Source organism: Palaemon carinicauda, chromosome 4, assembly GCF_036898095.1.
Source record: "Palaemon carinicauda isolate YSFRI2023 chromosome 4, ASM3689809v2, whole genome shotgun sequence".
Lineage (NCBI taxonomy): Eukaryota > Metazoa > Arthropoda > Malacostraca > Decapoda > Palaemonidae > Palaemon > Palaemon carinicauda.
In genome coordinates this window covers 66,898,481-66,922,168 of record NC_090728.1, presented here as the reverse complement: position 1 = coordinate 66,922,168, position 23,688 = coordinate 66,898,481, and the positions used below count along the sequence as shown (strand labels likewise).

Here is a 23,688-nt window from a genome sequence, read left to right as displayed (position 1 = left end):
CCAGATCCATAAACGCAACATACAGCTCCTTACCTTTTGCTAAATATTTCTCGCATATCTGCCTAACTGTAAAAATCTGATTCATACAACCCCTACCTCTTCTAAAACCACCCTGTACTTCCAAGATTGCATTCTCTGTTTTATCCTTAATCCTATTAATCAGTACTCTACCATACACTTTTCCAACTACACTCAACAAACTAATACCTCTTGAATTACAACACTCATGCACATCTCCCTTACCCTTATATAGTGGTACAATACATGCACAGACCCAATCTACTGGTACCATTGACAACACAAAACACACATTAAACAATCTCACCAACCATTCAAGTACAGTCACACCCCCTTCCTTCAACATCTCAGCTTTCACACCATCCATACCAGATGCTTTTCCTACTCTCGTTTCATCTAGTGCTCTCCTCACTTCCTTTATTGTAATCTCTCTCTCATTCTCATCTCCCATCACTGGCACCTCAACACCTGGAACAGCAATTATATCTGCCTCCCTATCATCCTCAACATTCAGCAAACTTTCAAAATATTCCGCCCACCTTTTCCTTGCCTCCTCTCCTTTTAACAACCTTCCATTTCCATCTTTCACTGTCTCTTCAATTCTTGCGCCGGCCTTCCTTACTCTCTTCACTTCTTTCCAAAACTTCTTCTTATTCTCTTCATATGACTGACCCAGTCCCTGACCCCACCTCAGGTCAGCTGCCCTCTTTGCCTCACGTACCTTGCGCTTTACTTCCACCTTTTGCTCTCTATATTTTTCATACTTCTCTATACTATTACTCTGCAGCCATTCTTCAAAAGCCCTCTTTTTCTCTTCCACTTTTACCTTCACTCCTTCATTCCACCATTCACTGCCCTTCCTCATGCTGCCTCCAACAACCTTCTTGCCACATACATCACTTGCAATCCCAACAAAATTTTCTTTTGCTAACTTCCACTCCTCCTCTAAATTACCAGTTTCTCTTACTCTCACCTCGTCATATGCCATTCTCAACCTTTCCTGATATTTACTTTTTACCCCCGGTTTTATTAGCTCTTCAACCCTCATTAGCTCCCTTTTACATCCACCTACTCTATTCCCCCACTCTTTTGCTACAACTAATTTTCCTTCCACCAAAAAATGATCAGACATACCGTTAGCCATACCCCTGAACACGTGCACGTCTTTCAATCTTCCAAACATTCTTTTAGTTATCAACACATAATCCATTAATGCCCTTTCTACTACTCTTCCATTTGCCACTCTTACCCATGTATACTTATTTTTATCTTTCTTTTTAAAAAAGCTAGCACTTATTACCATCTCTTGTTCAACACACATATCTACCAGTCTCTCACCACTCATTTTCACCTGGTACGCCATACTTCCCAATGACACCTTTTACCTCTCCAGCGCCCACTCTAGCATTTAAGTCACCCATAACAACTACATAATTCCTTCTACCCAGTCCTTCTACACACCTAGTTAATTCACTCCAGAATTCATTCCGCTCTTCTTCACTTTTCTCACTACCTGGCCCATACGCACTGACAAACGCCCAACATTCCCTACCCAACCTAACCCTTACCCACATTAACCTAGATGATATCTCCTTCCATTCCACTACTTTACCTGTCATCCATTCACTCAGCAATAAAGCCACACCCTCTCTCGCTCTTCCCCTTTCAATCCCAGACACTCTACCAGACATTTCACCAAACATCACTTCACCCTTTCCTTTCATCTTTGTCTCACACAAGGCCAATACATCCATCCTTCTACTTCTAAACATACTTCCAATCTCACATCTTTTACTCTCTATCGTACTACATCCACGCACATTCAAACACCCCAAAACTAGAGTGCGGGGAGCAGTCACTCTCCCCCCAGCTCCATCTCCTTGTTGCTGTCTCACAAGATTTTTTTATACAGGAGAGGGGGTTCCCAGCCCCCTCGTCCCGTCCCTTTTAGTCGCCTCTTACGACACGCAGGGATAACGTTGGCGCTATTCTATTTGTTTTATGCCCCCGCGGCCACGGGGGCAAAAATAAAAAATAAAATAAAATAAAAAATAAAAGAGTATTCAATTAAAATCATAAAAGTTGAATGTCATAAAAGTTAAATATTTTTCAGAAGACCTGCTTCTGAAATAAATCTAAAAATGCCACTTGCATGGTAGGACACATCATTTCCAAGAATCTTGACAAGGATGAACCTGCCACCCTCACCTCGAGCCTCAAACAAATATCTATTCCTTAAGTTGTTATAATTGGGGCATTCGGTCAACAAATGCCTTACTGTTAGAGGTACTAAACGGTCGTCACAATATGGTTGGTGTTGGCCCTTCAGCAAAAACTCGTGTGTCAACCGAGTGTGACCAATACAGAGACGACAAAGAGACGTCTCCCATTTTCGGGGCATCATATTATACCTCCAAGGAGATATGTCATTTGTTATCTCTCGCATTTTATTGCCATCTTGACTATCCCATTGCTGTTGCCATTTATTGCAAACCAATTTCTTGATGTGAGGTAAGAAATCATTACAGGGAATGGGATACCTTCTTGGTAGCAACTCGGATACAGCCTCCTTAGCCAGTGAATCTGCCTTCTCATTCCCGGACACACCTACATGTGCTGGAACCCAACAAAATTGAACTGTTATACCTCTCCGTCCAATAATGAAAAGCCATTCTAAAATCTTTTAAACTAGAGGGTTATTAGAATTAAAAACTTCTAAAGCTTGAAGAACACTCCTTGCATCACTAAAAATTGTAAAATTACCCTCCTTCTCCAACGCTATTTTCTCAATAGCTGTTAATATGCCATACAGTTCGGCAGTAAATATGGAAGCGGTCAGAGGAAGTGCACCTCTACAATTAAAACCATTACTATGTACTCCAAATCCAACGCCAGCATCAGATTTAGAGCCATCAATATAGATAAAAGTTGATCCTCTATGTTCTTTAACATGTTCATTAAAAAGAGACCTGGCTTCTAGGTCTGACATATTCTTCTTATCTCCAATAAAATATTTACAAAAAGATATCTCTGGTAACTTCCATGGAGGCGTTGATGATACCTTGAATGGAAGTACCTTATTTCTAATTATATCCAGACTATTTAATAATCGTTTCACCCGAAAGCCATAAGGTTGAGGAGATTTTGGGTGCAACTCAAAGTATGATGCGTGTCTTACAAGGCTTGCAGTCTGAAAGGCTAGAGAGCTAGGGCGTCTTTGCAATCTAAACCAATACCGAAGAATGGAAGACATTCGGTAAAGGTCTAGAGGTAACTCTCCAGCATCAACAAGGAGACTTGGGATAGGCGAGGTTTTAAAAGCTCCAGTAGACAATCTAATACCTGCATGATGTATCAAGTCTAATATTTTTACCCGGCTTGGGGTAGCTGAAGAATATACCTCACAACCATAACTAATTTTGGAAAAAATCAAGGCCTTGTATAATTTTTAAAGAGTATTGCGGTCTGCCCCCCACAATGTATGGGAAAATACTTTTAAGATATTCAGAGCTTTAACACATTTAGCTTTTAATGCTTTTAAGTGAGAAACCCATGTAAGCCTACAATCAAATATCAAACCTAAAAATTTAGCTTCTCTTGCACATGGTATCCGTTGACCATCCGGGTCTGGATGTACTCCCCGGATACGACAAAAATGGACAATGGTAGTTTTACTTGTCGAGAACTTGAATCCATTCATGTCAGCCCACTGGATAATTTTATCGATAGAGAGTTGGATTTTTCTCTCAACCATTGCCATTCTAGTGCCAACAAATGATATTGAGAGATCATCCACAAATAATGTTGAGAGAACATCCTGGGGAATGGCTGAGGATATCCCATTAATTGCTAGTGCAAAAAGGGTTACATCAGCACACTACCCTGAGGAACTCCTTCTTCCTGGCACTTACTCTCTGATAGAGTTTCCCCCACTCTCACTTGAAAAACTCTACGTGAAAGAAATGCCTGAATAAATGGAGGCAGCTCTCCTCTCAATCCCAATTCATGAATGGTTTTAAGTATACCATATCTCCATGTGGTATCATATGCCTTTTCAAGGTAAAAAAATACTGTAACATGGTGCTGTTTGGAAGCAAAGGCTTCACAAATAGAAGACTCAAGTCGTATCAACACATCAGTCGTTGAGTGCATTTTTCTGAATCCACATTGAATCGGTGATAAAATACCTTCCTTTTCAAGGTACCATATCAACCTTGCATTGACCATCTTCTCCATGATTTTACATAAACAAGATGTCAATGCAATAGGACGATAGTTTGCTGCTAAAAACTTGTCTTTACCGGGTTTTAAAAAAGCTAAAATAATGGCTAGTTCCCAAACACTTGGGTAACTATGATCATGCCATATTCTATTAATAATGCTTAAAATAAATAGCTTTGTATTAAAATGTACATGTTTAATCCATTTTATATGGAATTCCATTGGGTCCAGGGGCTGTATCATTGCAATGAGGAAGTGCGGAATCAAATTCTCTTTCAGTGAAAGGAGAATTATACGACTCTTCCCTTCTTGTTGCAAAATTTAAAATTTTCTTTTCTTCAGTGCTCCTATACTGGTGACCAGGGGCTCCTTCACACTTGCTGGATACATTTGAAAAATGATTAGCCAGGGCATTGCTAACTTCATTTGCTTCAGTTACATACTGGCCATTCACCTTCAACACTGGTGGTGGGTTGGGGGTGAATTTGCCAGCTATCTTTTTTACTTTCCTCCACACAGAAGATGGTGGTGTTCTACTGTTAATGGAGGAAACAAAAGACATCCATGACTGGCGCCTTGCTTCTTTCATGGCACAATGGAACTGTGCTCTACATTTCTTGTACATAATTAAATTCTCATCAGTTCTGCGTCTACGCAATCGTGTTAGAGATCTTGTTGTGGCTCTGTGGAGTGCACTTAGTTCTGAAGACCACCACGGGACTGGTCGTCGTTTGAATAACCCTGTTGTTTTGGGAATTGAATTGACTCCTGCTGTATGAAGAGTTCCATTCAGTAGGTCTATGGCATCATCAACACTTTCAAACTGTTCTGCTCTCCCTTCGATTTCACTTAGCTCAGAAAATTTAACCCAGTCTGCCTTGTCTAGATTCCAACGTGGCGATCTTTGCAAAGGCGGACCCTTGTTGGTGTTTATAATGATTGATGCATGATCACTAGTATGCCAATCATCTAATGTCCTCCAATAAAAATCAAGAAGGCAGTTAGAGCTTGCAATTGAAAGGTCAATGCATGACAAAGTACCTGTCTGAACATGGAAGTGTGTGGGCTCTCCTGTATTAAGGAGTCCCACATCCTCATTCTCCACAATTGATGAGATAATATTGCCCCTGGTGTTGGCCAAAACATCACCCCATAAAGGATGTCTACCATTCATATCTCCCAGTAAGAGAAAAGGTTGAGGGAGTTGTTGAATGACCTCTGCTAAATCATCATATAAAATATTATCATTTGGAGGTAAGTAGAGAGAGCATATTGTATATTTTCTCCCTATATCAATTTGTACAACAACTGCCTGCAGGGTTGTAGGTATAGATATAGGTATTTGGGGAACATCTCGACGAATGTACATGAGACTTCCGCCATGGCTCCCTACTCCGTGATCATAAGGTGTCCTATAACTAATATATTCGCGAGGACAAGGGGTATTAGCATCAAGCTTGCTCTCCTGGAGACATACAATTATGGGGGAATGCTCGTGAATTAAGAGCTTAAGTTCTTCATATTTGGCCCTCAAACCCTGACAATTCCATTGCAAAATGGATGAAAAAACTATGTATTATTTTCTGGAAGACATCTTTGATGAGGTCTTCCCATTGACAGTTTTTGATTTGACAATATTTTCTGTAGGCTTTTTAAGTTTGGGTCTTGATAAATTAGATTTTATATTAGCCTTTTCAGTGTTGTTGTTACCTAATTCTTGTGGGGGATGGTGGACCTCCACTTGAATTTTTGATTGATTCAAGAAGTTTTCCTGTTGATCTGAAATATCAACAGGAAAAACATCATATCTATTTGATGTCATAACTTTGGTGTTTTTAATGGATGGGAGTGAGAGAGATGGAGGTCTCTCTCTTTCCCTATTGACAGGTGGTGATTTATTAGATTTTGATGTTTTCCCCACTACAGGCGCACCTGATAATTCCATTTCATGTGGAACCTCCATCAAATCAGGCAAAGATATAGCCTGAGAGAGGTTAGTATTATCCTTTGTAGTGGGGGACAAAGGTTTACTAGAGGTGAGAAAGGTCTTACGTGATATTCTTGCCTTATCCTCTAGAATTCTATCAGAAGATGGCAAATTTCTTTTCTGGGGAATAGAGGCAGTATTAGGTGGGTTGGATATCTCCTGCCTCATTTTTTCTCCCGATTTCAATACTTTTGCATAACTTGCTGATTTACTCAATAGTCTCTTGGCATGCCCCACACTTATGTGTTCGATACTGGATTTATTGAGAGCAGCCTCTTCCAATTTACATTGCTGGCAGTTCCTATCCGTAGATTTGTGATTCAAATTGCAGTTTATACAATTGGCCTCTAGTGTACAGTCTCCATGGTAAACATTAGAGCATGTACTACACATTTTATCATTCTTACATACTTTAGATGGGTGCCCATATCTAAAGCAATTAAAACATTGCAGCGGCTTCTGCTTAAAAGTTCGCACTTTAATTTGTTCATTCTCTATGTAAATGTGGAAAGGCACATCAGCATCCTGGAAAGTCAGGATAATCATTGACGTTCCAGGGACTTTATGCACTTTCCACACAGTTAAAGGACACATGGTCAATATCTCCTCTTCTGTGAATTCATATAAGTCTCTATCAAAAACTACTCCCCTTCCATAACTGAAGTTTAGATGGGGTTTCACATCCAGCTTTATGTCTTCGTTATCTGTATTTAAATTGGAAAGTATAACCGATTGAGTTTCTGATTTGGCACTTATTAGGAAACTGTTCTTTCCAAACCGAGATATATCTCCTGGTGCGATAGTACCTACTTTCTTTTGAAGAAATTTACATATTTTGAAATAATTTCCAGTACTCCCTTTTGATTGAGCAACAAGCCACTTTGGTGGTTTTGGCTTTCTCTGGGAAGGTACAACTACCTCTATACCTTTATCAATCCAATCTGCAGGCCTATATACATCCAGATTCTTAGGTACCCGATCGCAAAGAGCACCCTTGAAATTCAAATTACTGATTTTAATATTTATGATATCATTGATAGCTTTGAATGCTTCATCATGGTTATCAAATGATATCCATGAATCCCATTTGTCACCTTCAAGCCTCATTCTAATTTCCCTGATGTGACCATAACATTGAAATAATTTATATAGAACATCGTAATTGGTTTCAATGGGGATCTGAGTGACGTGAAGGATTCGCAAATTCTCCACGTCACCAAAATTACTTTGTTTTTGAACATAAGTAGCATGGTCCTTTAGAGTTTCCAGGTCGTCAACAGAGGGGTTAGTTTTTGGAGTAGAAGCAAGCCGGGTTATCCACCTCTTATCAGAGGATTTCAGTCCTCCTATCCCATGTGGCCCAACACGAGAAGAGGCTTCAGCGGGGACCAGTCCTCTATTAGAGAGGGGCTGCCTCTCTTAAGGTGGGCGTACACTGGTCAGTGGGGGTAGTTAGCCCCTCCCACCGACAACTCCAATGCCTAGCGTCACCCATTACCCGCAAATATGGGCAACTTAAAACCGGATCATTGGAGCCTGACTCTTAACAGACTTAGTCTGCACCCAATGGGGTCTGCCAGAGGGTGATCGCGTCTAAATTTGTACAGGTTTAGATGGTATGACATCCATCCCACCCTGCGCCAAATCCAAAGCAGCAGTCAAAACCTAAGTCGTACAAGCTAAAGTCGTCAAAAAGTTCATGCCCAAGAGGAAGATATGGGAGAAAATAAGAAGTAATCAAAAGAACGGAGAGAAAGTGCTGACTAATTTAGTTGGATCAACAGTTGGGCACCGAGGTCCAGTGGGGAAGTAGTTCCCATTGTTAATTAGAGCCCAACTGCTAGTCCCTAAGCCCCCCATCCTCATCAAGGCTTCAGCATCTGGGGGGCGGCAGAGAGAGTGTCAGCATATCCAGGGGATGGGGAGTCGGTGCTTGAACGGTGGGATTTTCCTTTTGTTTTTTGTTGATTGTTTTGTTGGTTTACCTGTTTGAGAACTTTAAGAAAGTATCATACGTTGGAAAGGAAATTTGCATTCTCCACCATCGGCACAATGAGAGTATACTTCCCAGATGGTCCACTCCATACCCTACCCGAAGGATAGCATCAAAACAGATAAAGAGGCACAAGGTGTAAGCTAAACCCGCCTGTTAGGACCGAGACCAAGAAAATATGAAATCAGCCACTTGGGCATAAGCTCTTTTTTTTTCCTGCCTTAACTAAAACTCCTCGAGGTAAAGCTACCTTGGGTCTGGAGGGTTTAGGAGCGCCAGAAAACTGGTCAAGGACTGTATCTTTGCCTGCCCTTGGTAATGACGTCATCAGGTTCTTCCAGGTTATTAACCTTCCTGATGCATATCAGAATCTTATAACTCCGAAGAGGTGAAATTCCCGCTGGTGGAAGCAGGGAGCGCCCCGTCCGAATGTTCTGAACTGTCGTCAAAAGGTTCTTCCTCTCCTAAGCTAACACCCATAGTAGCCCGGGGAGGTTGAGGTTCGTCAATGAAAAAACCTTTTAGAAGCGAAATTGGCTCTCCGGGGAAGGTCGCTATGCCTAGGTCTTGTGTTAGCAGCCAAGACGGTAGACTGTTCTCCTCGAGTCTGACGTACATCTATAGAACGCCAGTTCTTGGGTAAAGTCTTTGCTTCTTTCCTTTATCTTGGTTGAATCTCAAATTTGTCAAAGAGGAGAGGATTCCCTCCCCTGATTGATTCTGTTGGTTTAGAACCCTCAGAAACAATTCAGAGAGAGTAATCCTTCGATCGAGTTGAAGCAACTTCCTGGCCCTTGATCTTTACAGGCTTCCAGCAGTCAGTGCGAGAGTCTACGCGAAGGTTAGAGGACTCCGCCCTTCGGGGAGAAGTGACAACTCTTTTTTTTAACCGTCCACACGGCCGTAACCCGAGTCACTGCCACCCTCTCCCAGTTTGGATCTGTGATCTTCGGATCCTTAGTCTTAAGGTAATCATCATACCTTGAGGCTCTCTCGGTAACAGGCAATGGAAAAGGTAATGGCGCTTCAGCTAGGCTAGATTGCCTTGGGGCAGAGAGATAGCTAGATCCCTTAGGCAAATCCAAAGGAATGACAGGAATCTTCGTCGCTGCCACTGGAGGATTGTTGTTAGATATCCCTACTGCTTGTTTAAGCGCTTTCACCAGGCCTTAAAACGAAGACCCATCCTTGGCTAACAAGTTACCTGATGGTTCAACCTCTCTGTGTTTGGATGGTTCAGGTTGAGCCAGCCGTTTAGTGGGGGAGGGGTGGGGGGAACGCCTCAATCATCTCCCCAGTGAGCTTTCGCGCGAGAGGTTGGTTGGCGAGACAAGCTGGTATGCTCGCTCTCCTCAACCCTAGGATAGCTATCGCTAGAGTGCTTAGGATCCTCGTTCCCCTGATGAGAATCCTGTTTCCTCGCTTCCAGCGGATAAACTCTCCTATCCTTCTCGCTGGAAGGAATGGCAAGCGACGATGTGTTAAGCTTCTCCGCCTTCGGCGGTGACACCATATCCTGTCTGAGAGCATCAAGAAGGGCGACTCTCTTGCTCATCTGTTCTCCCGAAAGAGAAAGGTGTGGCTCTTTCCTTACCCCGGGGGTGAGGAATGACCAGGAGGTGAGAGCTTATGATGCTGCTGCGAGATAGGTGTAAACTCCGGAGAATTACCTGCCTGACCAACCTCAAGCGAGACTGGTCTCAAGAAGCGCTGAGTGCTTTGCTGTTAATGACGAGGTGGAGGGGCAAATGGAAACCTCCTCCCTGCTTCGTCATATAGCTCAGAAAAGCTGTGCTCCGACAGACTGGAGCGCAGTATGGACGAATCGAATACCTTTCGTTAGAAACCTTGTGGAGGAGACCTCTCAGAGGAATATCTTTCCTCTTGCAAACTTAAGGAACGATCCTCACCTTCCCCTGCCAACAGTGCATCGCCTTGCGGATGAGGGAGCTGCCGCTCCGAAAGGAGGGTTGTAAAAGATCTCTCCTCTTGCAAACGAGAGGATCGTTTAACTCTTCCTTCCGACGGAGCACTGCCTCAAGGACGAGGGAGCTGTTGCCCAGAAGGGTGTGTGTTACATCCTCCTTCCTCGGAAGGTCAGACTGCGCAACACTGGAAGGCGAACCTTCCAGTCCTCCAGGTTGCTTCTACTCCCTTTGGGCAAACTTGGCAACAGGATCAGGTCCCTGAACAAACTCTGGAACAAAGCCGAAGCTTGTTCCCAAGACCTGGCGATCTCATAACAAGTCACTCCGAGGAGTGCTTATCCTCCTATCGGGGAGAGAAGAAGAGGACTCAGCCCTCGAATGTGCACGCACTCACACCCAATCGCAGGACCTCCTGTAGCTTCTTCTTTGACAGAGGACCCCTCAATCATAAGAAGGGCCACACCAGATGAGAGAGACCGCGGAGGACTCTCTTACTGCCCCTCTATGAGGTAATGGGAGGAAACCCCACACGAGATTGTCCCAGCGTTTCAAGGGCGTCACTTCTACTTCTACTCGAACGATCCCGGAGGAAGCCGGTCGAGCAGAGTCAGAGTGGAAAGATTGAGCGGGAAGAGAAAGAAGACGAGCCTTCTTCCCTTTCGAGGCTGACCTCGAAGCGGAAGAATTCCTCTTAGCCTTCTTCTTCTTCTTCCACCTATGAAAGCTTGTCCATTGGGAGAGCGATCACTCCCGACACACACTACAAAGAGATTCCTTTGTGCATGAGTGACCTTGGCACGAAGGGCAGAGACTGTGAGGATCTATTGGCTTGGCGGAGATGAAGGTTCCACACCAGTGCCCTTTCCAACCCGGACAAAACCACATGGTTGATCCTCACAGGCAAGCACACCTGAAAAGAAAATGCAAAGAAATCAGTTCCAGCCAGTTTAGATTAACTGGTACAGTGAGACACGTCTACACTACCGAACCAAATTAAAAAGGGACAGTTAGCCACCAGTGCTGGTGGGAGGGAGTAAACATAACCCAGCTAACTAAGTGGGCAGTTAAACCCTGTTAAGTTTCAGTTTTGACTAGATTTCAGCTTCACCGAAATAATAATGCACTCTTAAAGAGCGTAAGGATTGTATTTTGCATCAGGACAAATTTTACCTAACAAATCAAAAAGTTCACACTTCTAAGACATGCAATGTGACCTAGAGGTAAGATTCATCAAAATATCAGTGTACTGTCATTATAATCGTACATTTAGAGCAAAAGTAAAAAATCACACTTACCTATTTGATAGTTTAGGAGAGGTTGAAATAAACTGGTTGAGAGTACTCTTGTCATAGAATTCTTTAAAAGAGTTGATGGAGTGAATAGAATGTATAGAATTAAGAGAATGTTCTCTACGATGGTGAATGCCACCAACAGCACCACTCTCTTCAATGGGAGGTGGAGGTACTGGTGGTGGTTCAGTGGAGCCATAGATGCTTCCAAGAGATGCTGAACCACTATATATGCCAGATGATGGATGGCTGCCACTATACAGACCACCTATACCACCATATATCCCAGAGACTGAAGGTGGACTACTCCTGTAAGCAGCATACATAGCTGCTTCAGCATTGGAGGGAGGTGGGGCTGGAGGTGGAGGATCATCTGATTCTGGAGAATCATCAGGACAAGAAAGCTGGTTGGTAGTACCAGGGGATGGAGGGTCTTCTGGGCTCTGGCTAGAACTCTGACTGTCCCCAGAATGCTTAAAAGGGGGATTTGACTTTGGACGGGGTGAATGATTTCTCGCAGATGAAAGCTTTGTTGGAGGAACTGAGGGAGGTGTGTGAGCAAGAATAGGAGTTTTGGGTGAGTTTGGAGGAGTGTGAGCTAGGTTAGGGATATTAGCTGAGGTATCAGGACTAGCAGTGCCATCGCTGCGGTCTATGCTAGGTATGCTATGCAGGGAGAGCCGTTCAGCCAGGGAGGCTACCTCATCTTTGGCATTTGTCACATTATCATCATCTTTGGGTGTGGTAGGAACCAGGGGTTCTGGTGTCTGTCTTCGGTCTGCTGCAAAATATATATATATGAGAGAGAGAGAGAGAGAGAGAGAGAGAGAGAGAGAGAGAGAGAGAGAGATTCTGTCAAATCATCCCATTAAAAATAAGCTTAAAAATTAGCATGCAATATATAGAAAATAAAGTTTATTTCACATTATCTTTTACATATCCAACTTTCAAAAATTTTAAATACCCAATACTTTTAATAATAATGAAAATTAACAAAAATTAGTGTCTTAATATTTTGTATAACTTCAAGTAAATCTAATAAAAAAATCAATATAAATTTCAACAGTAAATACAAATATATGAACATTCTTATACTGAATTGGTTAAAGTTATGAAGTAATTAATTCTTTTATATAATCCCTTCACAGAGGCTAACACACTTGAAACTGTAAAAATGACAAATTGTACAATACTTTGTATATTTCCTAACTATTCAAACCTTGAGCTCTTTACAATGAACCTATTTTGGCAACAGCAGAAACTACCCATAAGACATTTGGTGAACTCACATCTAGTTAGGGGGGGATAGACCGGCAACCCCACTGACACCTGCACTGGTAACATGACACCACTTTGGATTTGCAGGCATAACTTACCAGGGAATAGGTGATGGCGGGACAGTATGCATATGGAGCTGAAGGTTTGTATAGTTAGAAAAAATACAAATTATTTCCAAATTCATTTGTTCCACCACTATATAAAAAACCCTTTCGCTTTTCAGAGTGGACACTCACTATTAGGGGGATGGAAGTCCTCAACCAACAGGTTGGGTCCTGTCCTGGGGTGTGACTGTGCTGTGCATGAGCTTCTTAGACACATTTTGTCGTCTTGCTAACTCTAAGATTTGTGAGAGATAACAGCTTGAGCAATACGTGGGATGGAGCGTGAACTAAGCATTGTGACTTGATCAGGTAAGGACAATCTTGGAGCAAAGCTCTGCATTTAACCTAGTCATTACCTGACTCTATCTCACCTGTGCATATGTACCAGGTTTCACAAAGGACAATGGTACCCACCTGCAATCAGGAAGAGGTCAGCTTGCAGAATTCCTTGGATGCTGAAATCCCAAGAGGGGGGAGAATGAAGAACAAAGAGGCCAGTCACTCGCACATTCATTCTAGACTCACTACCAGGTAACATCTGCCCTTGAACGACTCCTACTTATCCTACAAGAGAGCTGACCACGTTTTGTACAGTCACCATAGAACCTATCGTAAAGGTAACAAGGTTCCTGTGGGTTACGTCTTGCAGGTAATGAATTGAATTGAATATAGGATTTAGGCATTAAGCCAAGCACTGGGGCATCAAAGGCCATTCAGCGCTATATAACGAAAATCATTCAATCATATCTGTACACTCACACCATTTAGTATCATTTTAACCTTTAATACAAATCGTAACACTGTCATACAATAAAATCTAGATGTGAAATAAATAGGGATTAAAAGGGTAAAATAAATAAATAAATTAATAAAATCAATTATAGCTCGTAATATAACCCAATACTTTGTATAAATTTTCTCAAGTTCAGGGTATTACAGTTTTCCCCCAGTATATCTCTTAAATGTTTGTCCTGGAGTAAATGTGTCCTCCTCTGAAGATTAAAAACAGGACAATCGACTAAAATATGTTTAACATCCATTGTCACTTGACAGGTATTACAAAGAGGGGCTTGTCTCCCTTCCCCACTCTTCATTAAATAATTGTGCGTTGCATGTGTATGGCCAATACGCAGCCTAGTTATAATAATGGTATCCCTTCTACTTGTAGAATTACAAGATGACCATTTATCCACCAATGGGTGGTTTTGTTTCAATTTTGTATTGGTGGTCAGTTCAGACCATCGAGCTTGCCACTTATTTTTACAGTAAAGATGAATCTCACTTTTAAGATCTTTGTAAGGAATACTCAAGGGGGATGGATTACTTAGCCCTGAAGCTTCCTTTGCTGCCTTATCTACTTGTTCATTCCCATCCACCCCAACATGGGCAGGGACCCAACAGAAGTGAACACTGATACTCTTCCTAGACTGCAGAAGTACTAACCAGTCCTGCACCTCTTGTACTAGATGATGGCCTGGCATAATTTGTTTTAATGAGAGTAAAACACTATTGGAATCCGTAAAAATTGTATAAAAACTATTTTGGTTGCCATTTTTAAAAATATGTTGGACTGCGAGAATTATTGCGTACAGCTCAGCAGTAAAAATTGAACAAGAGGATGGGAGTTTCCTTCTAATAACAATATCCCCCACCACAGCTGCACTTCCAACTCCTGCAGCCGATTTGGAGCCATCTGTAAAAACATGTTTCCCATGATGTTGAGCAGCATGATTTAAAAACTCACTTTTCATTACCCTACTAGGTAAGGTATTTTTCCCTCCTGCCGTAAAACATACTTTAACAGGTGGATTACACCAAGGAGGAGACTTGGGATATCCTACCTCTGCTATCTGTGCTGTTAACAAGCCTACTTCTCTAGCATCATTTTTCAGCTGTACTTCCAAAGGCTTAGGCACTCTAGATGTTAGGAGCCCGATCTAAAGGCGCCCTAACATATTTACAGTTAGGATTGTTTCTCACAGCAAAGGACCCAGCTAAAAACCTCAAATTTAACTCATCTCTGCGAATGGAAAGGGGAGGTATGCCAGAATCAACATAGAGACTGTCAATGGGAGATGTTCTGTAAGCACCTGTGCAGATGCGAAGACCAGCATTGTGAACAATATCAAGTTTTCCAAGTAAAGTCTTTGTAGCTGACCCATATATTTGGCATGCGTAGTCTAACTTGCTCAGACACAAAGATGTATAAATTCTAAGCAAAGTTGTTCTATCAGCACCCCAATCAAAATGCGATATCACTTTCAGAATGTTCAGTGACTTCTTAACCCTGATAGATAGGTCATTTATATGGGGACCAAATGTCATTTTCTTGTCGAAAATGACTCCAAGAAACTTGACACTATCCTCATATGGCAAAATACAATCATTTAAGAAAAGGGTGGGGATCTCTTCCCTTTTACGAGTACGAGTAAAGCGAATGGCTTTGGTCTTCTGAGGAGAAAACATGAATCCACGAGAATTTGCCCATGCGGAAGCAGCATTTATTGCAATTTGAAGATTTTGGCATGCTTGTAGTGCAGATGATCCACTACAATAAATTGCAAAGTCATCGACAAATAGTGATCCTTGTATGCCAGGAGGTATGTGACTAATGAGACTATTAATAGCAACAGCAAACAAGGTCACACTCAATACGCTGCCTTGGGGGACACCTTCTTCTTGCATGTAGGATGAAGATAGTTCTGACCCTACTCTCACTTTAATTGAGCGGTTTGATAAAAATTCTTCAATAAAAGAGAACATATGTCCTCCTATACCCCACGAGGCCAATTGCTTTAAAATACCACCCCTCCAGGTGGTGTCATATGCCTTTTCGAGGTCAAAAAAGACACCCACCACCTGGTTTTGGTTAGAAAACGCATTTGAAATTTCCCTTGATAACATCAGCAAAGGGTCTAGAGTACTTCGGATCTTCCTAAAACCAAACTGTCTGTTAGATAAAAGATTTTTTGATTCTAGATACCACACAAGTCTGTTGTTGATCATTCTCTCAAATAATTTGCATATGCAACTGGTCAAGGATATGGGCCTATAACTAGATGGCAGTTCTGGGTCTTTACCAGACTTGTGGCCTGGAATTACAATTGAAGTATGCCAGGAATCAGATGTATGGGAAGCCCATAAACCATTAAAGGTTTCTAATAAAAATTCCTTGGTATCCACTGGAAGATGTGATATCATTTCATACCGGATGCCATCCTCACCTGGGGCAGTTAAAGAAGAGCTGGAGATAGCATTTTGCATCTCCTCCATACTAAAAGGCAGGTTAAAAGCTTCAGTATTTGAAGAAGCAGGAGGAACAACAGATGTTGATGCTCTAATTTGTTGAAATGCTGGGGAATAGTTGTCAGCACTTGATACATGAGCAAAGTGCTTAGCAACAACCTTTGCTACATCTTTGGGGTCAGATATATATCTATTATTTTCCCTTAATATTGGTAGAGGCTTAGGGACGAATTTACCTTGAAGTTTTCTAATCTTGTCCCATATTTCCTTTGAAGGAGTTTTGGTATTAATATTAGATATATATTTCTTCCAAGATGCTCTCTTTGATTTTTTTAAAATTCTTTTTTGTTTGGCACAGGCTCTGAGATATGCTATTCTATCTGCTAAATAGTTTGTCCTCAAGTATCTTCTGAAGCAAGTTCGGGTCACTTTTCTTGCGTTGGCACATTCTTTACTCCAAGGAACTACAGAGCGATGAGGTAAACCGCATGTTTTAGGTATAAACTTGCTAGCATTATCATCAATAATATTTTCAAGATGTTGATAGGCATGCACTGGAGATGTAAATTCATCATATTCTTTATCAGTGTGTGAACAGTTTTCATAAGCTGCCCAGTCTGCCTCATCTATCTTCCATTTTGGTGGACACTGAGAAGGAAGATTATGGACATAATTTAACATTATTGGCCAATGGTCACTGCCATGTAGGTGTTCATTTACTGACCAAAGGTAGTCCAATCGAATGGATGAGGAACAGATTGACAAATCAATGGCTGATGTAGAGTTGTGGAATACATCATACCTAGTTGGAGAACCATCATTCATTAGTATTACATCATTGTTGTCGATTAATTCTTCAACAAGATTACCCCATCTATCGCACACATTTCCACCCCATTAAGTATGCTTTGCATTAAAATCACCCATTAAAATAAAAGGGGCAGGAAGCTGATTGATCAAGTCTTGGAGGTCAGAAAGTCTAAGCCTTCTTGGATTACCAGCATGATCTAAGAGGAAAAGTTCTAAGGATGGTTCAATATATAGCGAGCATAAAGTAATTTTTTCCCCGATATGAATTCTAACTGCACATGCCTGTAGTGGTGTATTGAGTGGGATTGTTTCAAATTTTACAGATTTGTGAATAATAAAACCTGTACCACCTTGAGCTCTTGCAGCTTGCAAAGGAGGGGATCTACAAAAATGATAATTGAGTCCAGGATTAAATGGTTTGTCACTGATCTTGGTTTCCTGTAGGCAAATTACCTTCGTGTCTGAGTCCCTGGTTAAAGTTTTTATTTGCTCAATGCTAGTACTTAGACCTCTGCAATTCCACTGGATGATAAACATTATCTTTTGTTATTATTTTTCTTTGTCTCATTTGTCTTTTGGGACTTTTCAGATGAAGCCATGTAAGGCCTGGAGATGGAAGGCTTTACTAGGCCACCACTCTTCTTTTCTTTCTTTCTAGGATCTTTATAAGAGTCAACCTTAGGATCATGAGCAGTAGGGCACTTACCTGACTTAGATGAAGGTGAGGATGATGGGGACCTTTTCCTCTTTGGAAGATCTTGTTTTCCAATCTCCATCAAATCAGGTAGAGATTCTGCCTGAGACAATACATTTAAGGTGGTGGAAGCCACATTGGCTTCCTTGGAGGATTGTGCTAGAACTTCAACAGTTCGAGCACTTAACCCAGAAGGCTGGGCTACTACCTCTAGGGGAGATGCTCCTATCGGTGACAACACTTTTGGTGTGTTGGAAACCATATTGACCTCTTTGGAGGTTTGTGCTCTGGCTTTTATAGGCAGAGCACTTGACCCAGATGGCTGGGCTACTACCACTAAGGGAGATGCACCTGACGGGCCAGGTGCTGCCACTGGTTCCCCTGTGGTAGTAAGGGGTAGTGGATTATAATCTTTTGTTGGTATCTTAACCGCGCGAGCAAAATTAAGTTGCCGATTGAGTAAATGCTTTGCATAACCTACACTTATATGTTCAGCATTTGCTTGCAAGATTGCAGCTTCTTCTTTCTTGTATTCTCTACATCTTTTATCATTTGATTTATGATGATCTTTACAGTTTGCACAGGTTGTATCTCTGTTGCATTGGCCATGTTCTAACAAAGAACAGTTAATACAGATCTTCGTATTATTGCAGTACCGGGAAGGGTGACCATACTTGAAACAATTAAAGCATTGTAAAGGCCTAGGTTTATATTCTCGAACACATACTCTTTCATTCTCAATAATTATATGATCTGGTATAACAGGGGTTTCAAATGTTTAAACTACCATGCTTGTTTGAGGGATCTTACTTACTTTCCAAACATTAGCAGGGCACATGTCCAGAATTTCTGGTTCTGAGAATTCATATAGATCTTTATCAAAAACTACCCCTTTACCATAGCTGAACCTCATATGTGGTTTAATATCCTTAATAGGATTAATTTCTGCAATCTTCATGCCACAAAGCATGTGAGCTTGAGTATCTGATTTAGCATTAATCAAAACAGATTGCTTACCGTATCTACTAATATCCTTACTTTTAATCAAACCAACTTTTTTTTTTGTATAAATTTACTAATCTTATAATAGTTATAATTATCTATCTTCCCAGATGCAATTATCCATGTTGGGGGCTTGGGGGTTCTTACTTCTGGAAGTCTATGCTCTATTTCTTTTTCCATCCATTCTTCTGGTTTATATACCTCTAATTGTCTTGGTGCTTTATCACATAGAGCCCCAGAAATCAAACAATTGTCAATTTTTATGTTCTCTAAATTCTTATTTGCTTCTAAAGCAATCTCAAAACTTGAAAATGATACCCAAGCTTCCCAAAAGCCTTTACTACCATTAAGCTCCATTAAAATTTCTTTGATTGCCCCAAATCTACAGAAGGCTTCATGAATTATGTCATAGCTACAACCAATTGGTATGTTTTTTAAGTGGAGAATTTTCAGATTCTTTGTTGGATCTGGTAATGAGCCAGAACCAGAGAGTAAAGTATTACGGTTATTACAAGCATCATTTTCCACCAGTGCCGATAAATTGTCTTTAACAACACTGGTCAGAGAAGTATTGTTAGAGGAATCCTTTTTATTGCCGAGGTTATCAACAGAGCTTTCCCTATTGTTGGACAAAGGACAAGGGGTCAAATGGTGCCCCAGCCTTGCCGCCAACGTACGCTCCCTCCTCCATCATATTTGCGTGTGCTACTCTCTTGCAGGTAATGAGCCATGAACGTTGTTAGACGTTTCCACACACCCTCCTGTAAAACCTGCTACAGAGTAATTTTTTTTGAATGCCAGGGATGTGTTAACACCCCTGATGTTGTGAGCTCTGCGAATTTGGTTGAGAGAAGTGGAGCTTGAGTGTAGGGCTCATTCGATCACCTGTCAATTTCAAGCAGAGATTGTGTTCCTGGTGATCCTTTTCTTTACTCTGCTCGTAATGACAAATAGTCTGTTGATGTGGGCAAGCTCTTGCGGTTCACTTGAAGTACCTCCTCAGCAATCTCACAGGAGGGCTCGAACCTAGTAGAGTCTGGCCTATTCTTTCCACATTCTCCTCTGCTCTCATACACTTGACAACACTTGAGGTTACCAAACAATTCTTCTTCACTCGAAAAGTTAGCTACTGCACTATAATTGATCAGTAGCAACTTTTCGTTTGGTAAAGGTAGAAGAGACTCTAGCTATAGTAAGCAGCTCTTCTAGGAGAAGGACACTCCAAAATCAAACCATTGTTCTCTAGTCCTAGATAGTGCCAGGACTGGCTTGGGGTAAAGTTCTCTTTCTTGAGGGTACACTCAGGCCCATTTTTCTATATTTTTCTTCCTCTTGCTTTTTCTAAGTTTTGATAGTCTATATAACGGATTTTGACCAAAGCGAAAAATCTATTTTTGGGTGAGATAGCCATGCCATCCTGATGGAAGGTTCCTCTGGGTAGCTTACTAAGGGATATTTGCTAGAGTGATACTCCCAGAGAATTAACCATATGTCTCCAGAATTTGAACTCCTGGCACGAGTATCCTTAATATATCTTTAAGGATATCGCATAATATCAGGGGACGTATTTTTTTATAAGACACAGCAATCTTCACCCCAAATAGATTGAACTCTTTGAGGGGGAAGAGTGGCGAACGAAAGAAGGGTGGGTCCATTAGGACGACATGGCTATCTCACCCAAAAATAGATTTTTAGCTTTGCTCAAAATCCGTTTTTTGGGCTCAGCCATGTCGTCCTGATGGAAGCTTACCAGAGAATTAACTTGAAAGTACTATATCTGTGAGTTTGTGAAGTGCCTTTACTTTGAATGAGTTCCTTATATGGTCTCCTACACCTATATATATGACATTACCGTTGTCTGTCATATCCACTAAGTTTGGCACTAGCTTAAGGCTTAGGGCTTCCTGCCCCCTGCAGGGAAAGTGTCGACTTCGACTATAAGGATTCAAAGTTTGTATCTCCATTCGGTAATTCTTAGAGATTACCCTTCTCATACCTTGGAAATCTGTACTCTGATTTCAAGTTGGGCCCTTCTAGGGTTTGATTAAAACTCTAGCATGCTTTATTCGTCTGTAACTGAGATAGCAGCAGTAAGACGCAAATACATTTAGTATTTTACCTTGCAACTAGATTATCAAATGTAGTTCAATCAGGTATGAATCTGATCCGGCATTGAAAACACATCTGGGGCCATATTTTCTCGTCAAAAAAATATGTAATTTCATCGAAATGATGCCACTCAATGGAGATGTGAAACAAAATCTGACTGATTTGTACAGATTTTGGAAATGCATGAACACCACGACGCAACGTTCACTCGGCACTGGTCAGATATACACCTATATGGAACAGTGTGTTAATCATCATTGTGATTTGCACTTGAGGGTAAATGTACCCATGCACCCGATGCACTGGAAAGTCCCAAAGCAGTTCACTGTTCATCGCAGCGCTAGATGACGGGTTTTATAACACTACCCGCCGCCACCACAACATGTTTTATTTCATGTACTTGCTTCGTATAGTGTCTGTAAAAGATCTGGTTGATCTCCACCCAGTGTATGAGCAGAGTCTACCAAAGCCCCTGTGTTGGAAGAAGTTCCGTGAAGAAGCAATTTTCTTTGGATCGTGACCTGCGGGTGAGCTGTCAGGATCCGCTCTGCGAATAAGTAGGTGAGCATTACTCTCAGTTATCTTAGGGATAGATTTTGATCCTGAGGTTTCGCCTCAGAAGAGCTGTCCTTCCTTGAAGTCTGAAGTTCTACGAAGATAGACCTTAAGACACTCTACTGAGCACAGAGAGACATCTCCCTTCAGTGGGCAAAGTCTCCAAGGACCCCACCTCTTGGTGGGTAGCTCGTTCTTGGCCAGAAAGGCAGGATCAGGAAAAGAGATCAGTTCTCCTGTGTTTAGGAACTGAATATGGCCTACATCCCTGATAGGGCCAATATTACACTAACTCTAGCCCCTGAGGCTATTGCGAACAGAAAATTGACTTTGTGTGTTAGTTCCTTTAGAATAAAATCCTCATTGTTTAGGTTCGAAGCATAGATCATGTTTTTTGGTACCTTATAGAAGGTTTCGCTTGTGAGGTCCACCTCAAAGGCGTATAGAAGAGGTCTAGTCAGGGCCGACTTACAGCGGTTATCGTAGTGGAAGTCAGCCCTTATTCAAGTAGGTAAATGAAGAAAGAGAGAGAAATCTGTTGAAATTTCTGTTGGTCCCCTTGTTTTCACAAGGGATACCCATTTCTTCCAAGACAATTCACATTGTCTTCTGGTTGAACTTAACTTGTACTCTACAATGAAGTCGACCTTGTTCTTCGAGATACCAAACTTTTTGTTCGCTGCTAGGGCGAAAAAATCATGAGATGCGGGTTGTTGATTCTCGAGGATGAAATATAAACAGTCGACTTCTGCACCAGTTTGGATAAAACTGGGTTCGAAAGAGGAAAAAGCTTCAGTCTCAATTCCAGAACTAGAGGGAACCAATTGTTTTTGGGCCATTTGGGGGCCACTACAGCAGCTGTTCCTCTGAAGGATCTTAGCTTGTCAAGAACTTTTAGCAGGAGATTGGTTGGTGGAAACAGGTAAATACGATTTCATCAGGTCCCGTCGAGAGACATGGCGTCTATTGCTTCTGCTTAAGGTTCTCGTAAGGGGCTACATAACGAGGTAGTTTCTTGTTGTCGCTCGTTGCGAAAAGGTCGATCTGCAGTTCCGGGACTATTATCAAAATTAAAGGAGAATGAGTCTGCGTCAAGGGACCATTCTGTCTCTATTGGCTTTCGCCTGGATAGAGCATCCGCCGTCACATCGCGGAACCTTTGAAGGTGAACTGCTGATAAATGCCATCTTCTCTTCCTTGCCAAGCGGAAGATGGCTAACATCACGTGACTGATGTGAGGTGAACTCGAGCCTTGTCGATTTAGACATATTACTATTGCCCTGTTGTCGAGGATCAGTCTGATGTGGACTGCTCTGAGAGGGGATAGTCTCCTCAACATCAGGCAGACTGCCATAGCCTCCAAGATGTTGATGTGAAAGTTTTTGAACTGGAGGGATCAATTCCTTGCACTTTCATTTCATGCGAATGGCCTCCCCATTCTTCCAGGGAGGCGTCCGTGTGTATCACCACTGATGTTTGTGGTGGTTGCAAGAGAATCGTCTGTGCTAGGCTCTTACTTGTAGTCCACGGCCTTAATAGCGTGCGCAATCGGGTTGGTGTCAACCTTGTTGATCTCTTTGAGCGTTTGATGCGTATCATCTCCAGACTCCTGACGCATCCTTTAGCTGTGCTTCTAGCACCGGGTCTGTCACTACTGTGAACTGGAGAGAGCCCAGTACTCTTTCCTGTTGGCGTTTGGAAATTCTCGTGTTGGATTAGTCTCTTGAGAGATGCTGCTATTTCTCTCCTCTTCTATAATAGAATGGAGAGGTGGTGTGACTGCAAGTTCCCATGGATTCCTAACCATTGAAACTTGTGAGCTGGAGAGAGGCGAGACTTCTAGCGATTGATCTTGAAGCCCAGGTGTTCCAGGAACTGGATCACCTTTCCAGCCGCTTGCAGACAAGTAATCTTGGATGCTGCCCGCACCAGACAATAGTCCATGTATGCTACTACTTGTACTCCTTCGGAGCATAGTTGTTCTCGACGAACTTAAGTGGAGACAAGTCTTGAATGACTCTGGGTTTGTCCGAGCCTTTCTTAGGAACACAAAACAGCCTTCCCTGGAATTTTGATGGACTTCGATTTTCTCATGACCATCTTGTTCAAGAGTTCTGAGGTATATTCTTCCAATAAGGGGGTGGTATTGGCAGAATTTTTGAAAAGTGAGGAGGATTTTTGTTCCATTTCCAATCAAGTCCATTCATAATTTGGCTGTGGACCCAGGGATCAAATGTCCAACGATCCAGAAAGTGGAAAAGTCTGCCTCCTACCTGGAACCTCTCATTGTTTAGAGGTTCCTGAGGACTTGTTTCTGTGACCGCGTCCTCCTCCACCCTTGGGGGGTTTCCGGAGGATCCTCTGTTTGGGCCCTTACCTTTGTAGGGACGAAAGGTGGTCGAGTGCCTTTCAAAGCATGGATTAAACACAGATGACTGGCTACCAGCTATTAAG

The 23,688-nt window shown here is 41.9% G+C and overlaps 1 protein-coding gene across 2 annotated transcripts in view; it reads right to left on the bottom strand.

The window, feature by feature from the left end:
- Nucleotides 1-11,438: 11,438 nt before the first annotated feature.
- The window catches only part of LOC137639108 (uncharacterized), a 74,702-nt gene continuing 62,452 nt past the window's right edge, over nucleotides 11,439-23,688 (bottom strand). Inside the window, exon 2 of one of the 2 annotated variants that reach the window (XM_068371425.1) lies at nucleotides 11,439-12,217. In XM_068371425.1, the coding sequence (XP_068227526.1) occupies nucleotides 11,439-12,217 (779 nt within the window). The remainder of the gene's footprint in view (nucleotides 12,218-23,688) is intronic. The other variant, XM_068371426.1, reaches the window with a different exon arrangement.